At 50.4% G+C, this 10,641-nt stretch overlaps 1 protein-coding gene across 1 annotated transcript in view; it reads right to left on the bottom strand.

Annotated features, from left to right (window-relative positions):
* Window positions 1-9,506: 9,506 nt before the first annotated feature.
* The window catches only part of CEACAM19 (carcinoembryonic antigen-related cell adhesion molecule 19), a 21,820-nt gene continuing 20,685 nt past the window's right edge, over window positions 9,507-10,641 (bottom strand). Inside the window, exon 8 of the mRNA XM_008586004.1 lies at window positions 9,507-9,560. Within this exon, the coding sequence (XP_008584226.1) occupies window positions 9,507-9,560 (54 nt within the window). The remainder of the gene's footprint in view (window positions 9,561-10,641) is intronic.

Raw genomic sequence — 10,641 nt, 5'->3', positions numbered from 1 at the left:
CCCCCCCCCCCCCCCCCCAGCACTTAGCTGCTGGCCGGTCTCCCATCTAGGCCTCTCTGAGGTTGAAAGTGAATCCCAGCCATCATATTTTATTCATAGCTCCTTCAGCCTGTATCTCTAAAAGATAAGGACTTATTAACTAAACACACTCACATGCCAGTATTTCACCTAAACAGTGAAAATAAACCAAACAGTTCCTTAATATGTTCAAATACCCAGTCGGTGCCCAGGTTTCCCATTGCCTCGGAAATATCGTGATTTCTTTAATATGCCGTAAAATTCCTCTTGTGCAGCCATCACCCAAATCTAGCTTTAGAACACTTCTGTCACCCTGGAAAGTTCCCTCATGCCAGGATCCAAACGTGGTTCAATATTTTGAAGCTTTTGCTTCAGCCGCGGAGCGCTTTCCTCAGACGAGGTCTCACGTGCCCTCCCAGTGTGCACAGCGGACAGACCACACCTCAGTGCAAATCCATCCACACCTCCCCAGGTGCAGGAGAGGCTTGCTGCTCCATCCCTGTCACTGGCCGCAGACAGACCCTGGGGTGGGAGGGGAGGTCTAAACCTCTGCTTTCCAGTCTACACCAGCTGACCCTGCGACCCTGCCCAGCATACAAGTTCTCTTGCATACAAAGGAGTTGAGTTCAGAAGGGAAGGGTTTTCCCCATGAATCATAGTGACTCTCGGTCACGGCCCAACCCACTTCCTTCCCCAGCCACCACTTCCTCATTTGTGAAACAAGGAGCCACAGCCCTGAGAATCTAGTGGTGCCCAGGGACTCGCCTGCAGGGAGGGGTGGAGGTGGTGCGGGACAGTGTCCCCTGGTGGGCAGATGGGTGTAGAGAGCCCGGGAGCCCCTAGGGTCTCTCAGTTCCTACCATGGATATTGGTCTCACCCTAATTGGGCCAAATGTTTCCACAGTGCCTGAAATCCCACCATCAGTGCTACCTTCTTTGGAGTAAGCATTACTGTCTCCTTAGAGCCCTTTGGTAGAGGGCGGACACCTCTGCTTGGACACACAGAACCCAACATTTGTGTGGCCAGGGGCTGCATCTTGGTCCTTCTTCCTTTCGTACTGAAACGAGCAGAAGATAAAGACTTTGGTTCATTCCCAGCTTGTCCATTTATACCTTGTGTGACCTCACCTTTCTTAGCCTCAGTTTCCTCACCTGTAAAATGGGGATAATCATAGTACTTCCCTCCTAAAGCTGTTGTGAGGATAAAATAAGTTAATAAATGTAAAGCTCTTAGTGCAGTGCATGGTGTATGGTAAGTGCTCAATAAATATCTATTAGCAATTGTTATTACATTGAGTTCCATGCCATCTCCCCCATTAGACTGTGGGCTTCCTGAGGGTAGTAGTTGGTATGGTTTAACTTCATGTCTCTGGTGTCCAGTCAAGTTCATGCAACAGAGCTTGGTATATAGTAGTTGCTCAATAAACATTTGTCAATGAATGAATGAGACTGATCAGGAAGGGATAGATATATTTAATGAGAACCCACACACAATCATTTTTTCCACTGATGAAGAAAAGAGGCCAGGAAAGGATAATAAAGGAAAAGAACCACAGTGACTCCATTTTTTGGAACTTAATTGACTCGTTCTCTTCTAGCCCAAGAAGCTGACCTTCCTTTAGAATTTATTGCTTGACAAACAAACCCTTTATGGGAATTTGTTATCGCCAAGAAACCCATTGCTTAAATAAACATAGATGACATTGTTTGGAGAAATCCTGGGAAAACGGGATGATTGTTGATTAACCTGCTGTATCTTAAACCAACCGGAACTACACTAGTTGAGTAGTCTAGATTAGACTCTTACAATAAATATTGTAAGAGGCCTGAGAAACCATTATTCAATATGTCATAGGCATCCATTCCGAATTCACACAATGTTTGGAATTTGTTTTCTGCTTGTAAAACCTCCTCACCTTTTTTGTTTGTTGGGCAGACTCAAATCTCACGCTGAGAGGTGATCTCCCCGATTTGCAAATCTAGTAAATGCCTCATTTAAACTTCCTTACAGACTGAAGTGTTTTGCTTGGACACCACACACATTCCTGGAGTCCCTGCCCTGTGCTGCTCAGTGCTGGAACCCCTTGGTGATGGAGACAACCCTGGTCCTGTCCTTACAGGGCTCATGGCCCAGTGGGGAGACAGATTCCCCCACTTTCAGACAGTGATGACCCAGACTGGGCAGGGTCAGGGTGGAGAAGCTCATAGGGGGGACCTGACCCAGCTTGGGGTCAGGGATGGCTTCCTGGAGGAGGGATTCAATATGTCATAGGCATCCATTCCGAATTCACACAATGTTTGGAATTTGTTTTCTGCTTATAAAACCTCCTCACCTTTTTTGTTTGTTGGGCAGACTCAAATCTCACGCTGAGAGGTGATCTCCCCGATTTGCAAATGTAGTAAATGCCTCATTTAAACTTCCTTACAGACTGAAGTGTTTTGCTTGGACACCACACACATTCCTGGAGTCCCTGCCCTGTGCTGCTCAGTGCTGGAACCCCTTGGTGATGGAGACAACCCTGGTCCTGTCCTTACAGGGCTCATGGCCCAGTGGGGAGACAGATCCCCCCACTTTCAGATAGTGATGACCCAGACTGGGCAGGGTCAGGGTGGAGAAGCTCATAGTGGGGACCTGACCTAGCTTGGGGTCAGGGATGGCTTCCTGGAAGAGGGGATGTGTGAGCTAAGACCTGGAGGATGAATGGCGGGGGGTGGGGTGGGGAGTGGAGTTGTGTGACTGGGGCATGCTCCAGGCAGAGGGAACAGACTACGCAAGGCTTACAAGTGATCAATTTATTTTTTGGCTGTGATCTGAACCCTTGACCTTGGTATTATCAATAATATCATCAGGACTGTGCTCTAACCAAGTGAGCTATCTGGCCAGGCCTATAAAGGATTTTCACCTTCTCTCTCTCTCTTCTTTTTTTGCAGCTGGCTGCTGCAGGGATCTGAACCCCTTAAGCTGTAGGGAAAGTGCTTTGGAGTCTTCTAGAACTCTTTTTTTTTTAGGCAGCTGGCTGGTATGGGGACCTGAACCCTTGGCCTTGCTGTTATAACACCAAGCTCTAATCAACTGAGCTAACCTGCCAGCCCACAAGGCCTGGAAGTGAGATGGAACATAGTGTGTTGGGAAACAGAAGGAAGTTCAGTCCAGTGGACCACAGACCACAGACCTCAGAGTGCGAGTGAGCAGTAGGGGGTGCAGAAGGTTGAGGCCGAGGGGCCCCCCAGGAGCCAGAACTTGCAGGGCATTGAAGGCTGGACTGAGGAACCTGGACTTTGAGGGCACTGGGGAGCCATGGATGGTTCTGAGCAGGGAGGGGGGGTTGACTTCGGGCTTTAGAAAGATCCCTTGGGTTGCCTTCAGGTGGGAGGATGGGGGGGGGGCAGGAGATAAGGGGGAGTCTGGGGCAGGGAGGGGAGAGAAGCCGCCTGGCCCGGGGCTAGGCTGTGTGAACAGAGAGGCCAAGTTCAGGAGGCCTGGGAGGCAGGCCCTGGTGCCTGCTGTGGTGACAGCGAGGGAGGGAGGTACTCATGTGTTGAGATTGCACAGCTGGTTGGACTCTCTGCGTGTCCAGAACGGTAAAGAGAGGGGCAGAGGCTGAGGGTGGGTGGGTGGTGGGGAGGGCACCCGGTAGCCGGGGCGCCCGCCTGTGGGTCTGTGCCGTCCTCTGCTGCCCCCTGCTGGCTCCGCGTTGACTCCTCTCTGCTGAGCAAGTCTGGCAATGAGGACCGACCCAAAAAGCACAGACTCCATCCTGATACAAGGTGGCATTTCTGGGTGACCGTGTGTCAGGTGCTGCAGGGAGTGCTCATGTTCACTGTTCCCATTCCCGCACTCGACCAAGCCTCCAGCTGCCTCTCCTGCCCAGCTGAAGACCGGCCTCTCGAGTCCTCCCTCCCTCCTTCCCTTTCTTCCAACCTCCCTTCTTTCCTTCCCTCCCTCCCTCAAGACTGGCCTCTCAAACCCCCTTTTCTTTTCTTCTCTCTCTCTCTCTATCAACAGTTTTATTGAGGTATAATACACATACCACACAATTCACCGAATTAAAGTGTGCAATTCAATGGTTTTTAGTATGTTGACAAGGTTGCACGACCATCACCACTAATTCCAGGACACTTTCATCATCCCAGAAAGAAGCCCCGTATCTATCAGCAGTCACTCTCCATCCCTCTCTCCCTCCCAACCCTCGGCAACCGCGAATCCACCTCCCGTCTCTATGGATTTGCCTATTCTGGACATTTCATGTAAATGGGATCATATAACATGTGATCTTTTGAGTCTGACATTCACTTAGCACCATGTTTTCGGGGTTCATCCGTGCTGCAGTATGTGTCAGTACTTCATTTCTTTTCAGGGTTGAATAATATTCCACTGCATAATACCACGTTTTATTGATCCATTCACGCATGATGGACATTTGGGCTGTTTCTAGTTTTCGGCTGTTGTGAATAGTGCTGCTGTGAACACTCGTGATGTCCAACAGTGGACCAAAGGCAAAACATCCACCAAACTGAGAAGGTATCTTGCGACCAAAGAAGGAAGCAGTCAGTTCCACGTGGTAAAGCAAAGAATTTATGAAAGGGTCACTTGCATACAAGACGATCGATCGGGTGGGCGACAATCCAGAGGCATAAGCAAGGTTTCTCTGTGCCTTCTTAGTCGAGCCTGAGTTTATATAGGCAGTTCACACACAGCAGTGGGAAAAGCCACGAAGCAATTACTAAGACACAAGCTAATGTCAGTAACTCTTAGTGAACACACAGCAGTGGGAAAAGCCACGAAGCAATTACTAAGACACAAGCTAATGTCAGTAACTCCAAAGTCTTGTGATGCAGGTAGCCAGACCGGATGTTGTCAATGTTACCGTCACCGTGGTATTTACTCATTAAGTTCCTTCTTTGTAGTCAGCCAGCTGTTTCTTTTTCTTTTCTTTCTTTTTTTTTTTGTGCCTGGCCTGTAAGGGGATCTGAACCTTTGACCCTGGAGCAAGCTGTCTCTGCCTGTTGTCCCCAGTTACTGCACAACTTTTGTGGGCAAGGTTTACACTAAGGGACTTAGCAAGTGCTGAGGGCTTCAAGAAGGAGTCAGTTGGGCTCACAGTCTCACAGTGTGTAAGTTTTTACGTGAACAAACATCTTCACTTCTCCTGCAAACCCATGCCTCTTGCAGTGTAGGCAACACCGCTGTTCCTGCCTTCCCATTGCACAAACCAGCCTCCTGGGAGTTCACCTTCTCCAGCACCTCCGTGTTCTCAGCACCCGCTTCCTTCCTTCACAGCACTGTCACCCCGGACATTCTAGCCCATGCCGTTCGTTCGTGCTCTCCCTCTAGGAGCTCAGCTCTCTGGGGTTGGAGATTGCTGTCTTGTTCATGGCTGTCTCCCCAGAGCCCAGAACAGCTCTGCACACAGCAGGTGCTCAATAAATGCTTGTTGCATTGATGAACAAATGAATTATTGACACACCCTCATCCCCTGTATCCAAACCAGGACCAAATCCTGTCAATGTTTCATTCTAAATATCTTTTGATTCCTGGGTACTTCTTTCCCTGGCCACTCCCACCGCCCCGGTCCAGCTCCTGCTGAATGAATGAATGAGTTGTTGAATGAATAGATGAAGCAGAGCAGTCCTCCCTGGACATTTCTTTCATAAAAATATATAGTTGAGAGTGGAGGTTCTGAGCTGAATTCTGATGGTGTATTCCTTGGGCTGTTCATACATATTCCGGTTCTCCCTCTTCTGGGCACCTGGGAGGACTGCACTTGCCCAGTCCTCTTGGCATCAGATGGCACCATGTGACTTGCTTTGACTGATGAAATGTGAGTGGAGGTGTCACTTCTGGGAGGAAGGCTTTAAAAGCCAGTGCATGCTTTGCCACGTTTCCTCCCTGTCCCTGCCACAGTGACTGGCTCTGTCAGCCTGGTTGCTGAATGACAACACATGAAGCAGAATTCTCCTGACTGTTGTCACTCCTTGCCTACCTGAGGTGAACATGTGGCATGAGCAAGAAATAAACCTTCGATGTTTTAAGCCATGGAGATTGTGGGGTTGTTTGTTACTGCAGCATAACCCAGTTCATCCTGATCACAGCACTGGCCTTTCCTTATCCTCAGTGTGTGGGCTTGGGACAGTCACTTCATCTTGCTGAGCCTCAGTTTCTCCATCTGAGGAGTGGGAATATAATAGACCCAGCCTCTCAAGCCTATTCTGAAAATTTGAGAAGTTCAGACATCGAACGGTGCAAGGTCCCGGTTCTATTCACTGGCAATGTTGTTATTCTTATATTTGAATCTGGCTTTGCAGTGGTGAAGGAAGGAGGTCCCTTTGGCCTCCCCATTTGCTAGGGCTGTCGTGGAAGGAGCCTGTATTCATCTGCTAGGCCTGCCACGCCAGAATACCACAGACTGGGTGATCTAAATTTCAAAAATTTATTTTCTCACAGATCTGGAGGCTGGAAGTCTAAGATCAAGTGCCAGCAGGGTTGCTTTCCCCTGAGGCCCCTCTCCTTGGTTTGTAGGCGGCCGCTTCCCCATCGTGTTCTCATGTGGCTTTTTCTCTGTGAGCACGCATCCCTGGTCTCCATCTTCTTATAGAGACACCTGAATTAGGGCCCACGCTTACGACCATGTTTAACCTTAATTACCTCTTTAAAGGCCGATCTTCAAGCACTGGGGTTTGCACTTCAACATATGAATTTCAGGGGAAACAATTCAGCCCATAAAGGAGCCGGTAGCAGGGGAGCTGGAAGGAGTGTAGTCAGGCTCTAAAAGCTTACTCTTGAAAATATTGCCACCTTGGACTTGGCGGGGTGTATTAATTAGGGTTTAGAATGAGCTAGGGTGTAACAGAATCCCAAAATAATGGTAGCTTAAGGAAGAAAGAAGAACTGTTCTCCCTCAGGTAGCTGACCTGGCATGGAGGCTCTGTCCACAGCATCGCTCTCTGACGTGGCTCTGTTCTGCCCCGATTGCTCCCACCCCCAGTCTAAGGGAAAGGCGAATGGATGAGAGGAGGAGTCCTCTCCCTTTAAGGACATGACCTGTGAATCGCTTTTATCATTTCTGCTTGTACCCATTGGCCTAAAATTAGTCACATGATTACATCTAGCCTCAAGGGAATCTGGGAAATGTAGTTTTTATGCTTTTCAGCCACCCCTTTAAGGACATGACCTGTGAATCGCTTTTATCATTTCTGCTTGTACCCATTGGCCTAAAGTTAGTCACATGATTACATCTAGCCTCAAGGGAATCTGGGAAATGTAGTTTTTATGCTTTTCAGCCATACAATTGGTTAAAAACCGTATTACTGAAGAAAAGGAGAGAATGGACACTGGGGCTTGATAAGCAGTTGCTGGAACAGAGGAGAAGGGAGACCCATGGGTCTCCTCGTTGAGATCAGGATGAACAGAGTCCCCCACACCCTGCACCCTAAAAGTCAGTGCCAGGCTGGGCGCTGGCCACATGGCTGACCTCGTTGACCATCTTAGCAAGGAGGAGGTTGAAGGCCCAGGCAGTAGGTGTTGAAGGGGGCCTGGGGATGGAGAACTCCCTCGCAGGGAACATTTACTTACTGAGTCAGCATGAGATGCAATTTCCCCTCCTGTGAATTCTTCCTCTATATTACTTTCCTATGGCTGCTGTAACAAATTGTCACAAACTCAGTGGCTTAAAACAACATACATTTATTATCTTATAGTTATGAAGGTCGGGAGTCCAAAATGGGTCTCACTAGGCTGAAATCAAGGCTTCGGCAGGGCTGTACTGGTTTCTGGAGGTTCTAGGGGAAAAACTTTTTTTGCCTTTTCCAGCTTCTAGAGGCTTCTCATATTCCTTGGCTCATGGGCCCTTCATCCTCAAAGCTCGCAATGGCCGATGGAATCTTTCTCACATTGAATCACCGGCTCTGAGGTGCTGCCTTGGCTTTTGGCCCCTTTCCCCATCTCTGAAGTGCAGCATCTCTGCTTCCTTCATCGCCATGGCTCCTTCTCTGTCACTCTTCTTGTGTCCCCCTTATAAGGATCCTTGTGATTACATTTAAGGCTTGCCTGAGTAATCAAGAATAATTTCCCCATCTTAGGGTCTTTAACTTAATCACACCCGCAAAGTCTCTTTAGCTGTATGAGGTAACGTTCACTGGGGTTTAGGGTGCAGACATCTCTGGGGGTCCATTATCCAGCCTAGCACAGTCTCCCCCCACCCCCGAGAGCAAAAGTCACCATCTTGGCAGCACCTTACATGGCCCTGCACCGGCTGCCCCTCCCCCACCTCTCTGACCTCGCCTCCCACCCTTCCCTTCCTCACTCTGCCTGCACCACACTGGCCTCCTGTGCTCCTTGAACATGCCAGGGTGCTCCGACCTCAGGGCCTTTGCACTTGCTGTCTCCTTTGCCTGGAATGTTCTCCCCTAGAGTCCTACATGGCTCCCTCCCACCTCTCCTTCAGGTCTTTGTTCATTTCTCACCTTCTCAGAAAGGCCTTTTCTGCTCTCTCTGCTTAAAATCTCAATCCCCCAACACTCCCGGACCCCTCCCCTCTTTATTCTTCCCCCTTCCCATGCACTGATCACCATGCGACATGCCACATATGTTAGTTATTTATTTTGTTTCCTGACTCTTTCCCCTGCCAGAGTATCCCTGTAGGAGAGCAGGCGTTTTTGTCTGCTTTGTTTTCTGCTAAAGCTGCAAACGCCTACAGCTCTGCCTGGCATACAGGAAGGGCTCATTTATTGCTGAATGATCAATCAAGGGGCCACAGGCTGGGTCCACATTTGGGGCCAGGGAGTAGAGAAGGGAGGTAGAGAAGGGAGCTGCTGCCCTGGGAGATTTGGTGAGATTCAGGGTGGTGGAAACGGGCAGAAGCTGGCAGCAGGTTCTGAGAGACTGTGTTCTGAGAGGGGCTGGAGCTGCCTGAGCAGGAAAGGGGTGTGGCAGCTGTCCTAACTTGCCAGGACTGTTGTCTGGGGCCACAGGCTTGTGAGGCCGGGCCTCCCTACCACATGCCACATCCCCGGGCCTGCGTGGTGGGGGGTGGGGGGCATCCTTGTCTCCAGGGGAAGGGGTTCCGAGGGTGACTGGTGAAGTGGGGATGGGACACTGAGGATGAATAGTTGGGAGCCCAGCCAAGCAGGTGCCTGTGAAGCAGGCCTGAGACCACCCTCCTCACCCCCAAATGTCCTCATGAGGGACTTGGGTGTGGGAGGAGGCAAGATCCTGCTTCTCCCGGGCACACAGCCCAGGCCACATTGCTTGAGGAACAGACTGAAGGGCGGTTGTACACTCAGTGGGGTGAGCGAGCAGCTGGGCCTGTGACAGTCTCCTGCCCCTCCCGGGACGCTTGTCCTATACGATGCTGAGTCCGCCTCCTCAGCCCCCAGTCCCCGACGGCCTCATGCTGCCGATCTCTGGGGCATCTTTTCTGTAGGTGCAAGGCCCCCAGAGGACAGCTGAGGTTTTGTCTTCTCCCTGGCTGGCCCGGCCCAGGAGCCCTTCAGGAGGCTGGCACCAGCTGGCAGTAAGGGGCGGGATCGGGGTTTAGCAGGTCCTGGGAGTGGGAGGGGAGAGAGAGAGGAATTACGATGGGAGGGAGGTGAGAGTCAGGGGTGACAGAGGGACAGAGGGTGAGAGACCAAGAGGAACCAGGCAGAGACTAAGAGACATGGAGAGAAATACACAGAGAAAATGGAAGGCCAAGATGGAAAGAGAGAGACACAGACACGAGGTGCGGTGAGAGTCAGGGGTGACAGAGGGACAGAGGGTGAGAGACCAAGAGGAACCAGGCAGAGACGAAGAGACATGGAGAGAAATACACAAAGAAAATGGAAGGCCAAGATGGAAAGAGAGAGACACAGACACGAGGTGGTGGAAGAGCCAAAAGAAGAAGTGGGCACGGAGTGACAGAGATAGAGGCAGGAGAGACAGAGACACGGGAGAGAGAATGAGAGAGACGGAGGGGGGAGAAACAAAGATATGTAAAGAGATACAGAGAGAAAGCTAAAAAGGACGAAGCCAGAGAGAGAGAGAGAGAGAGAGAGACAGAGACAGAGAGACAGAGAGACAGAGAGAGAGACAGAGAGACAGAGACAGAGAGACAGAGAGACAGAGAGAGAGAGACAGAGAGACAGAGAGAGAGACAGAGAGACAGAGACAGAGAGACAGAGAGAGAGACAGAGAGACAGAGACAGAGAGACAGAGAGAGAGACAGAGAGACAGAGAGGCAGAGACAGAGAGACAGAGAGAGAGACAGAGAGACAGAGAGAGAGAGACAGAGAGAGAGAGAGACAGAGAGACAGAGAGAGAGAGACAGAGAGACAGAGAGAGAGAGACAGAAAGAGAGAGACAGAGACAGAGAGATACAGAGAGAGAGAGAGAGAGATTTACACAGAGATTCCAAGAGAGGGGCAGAGACACACACAGACACGTGTAGACAGACACACTGAGAAGACAGAGATACGAAGGCAGAGAGGAGGGGACAGAGAGGGGCTGAGACCCAGCCCACAAGTGGGCCCCTGTGCCGGTGGGACTCGACTGGGGCCCTGACCGGCTGTGTCACCCTGGGCAATCCCCTTTCCCTCCCTGGGCCTTGTTCCTCCTGTGCAAATTCAAGGCTTTGGATCCTTTTTACA

Source organism: Galeopterus variegatus, unplaced genomic scaffold, assembly GCF_000696425.1.
Source record: "Galeopterus variegatus unplaced genomic scaffold, G_variegatus-3.0.2 Scaffold3796, whole genome shotgun sequence".
Taxonomy (NCBI): Eukaryota; Metazoa; Chordata; class Mammalia; order Dermoptera; family Cynocephalidae; genus Galeopterus; species Galeopterus variegatus.
The sequence above is the reverse complement of the archived record's forward strand: the minus strand, read 5'-3'. Positions and strand labels throughout refer to the sequence as shown.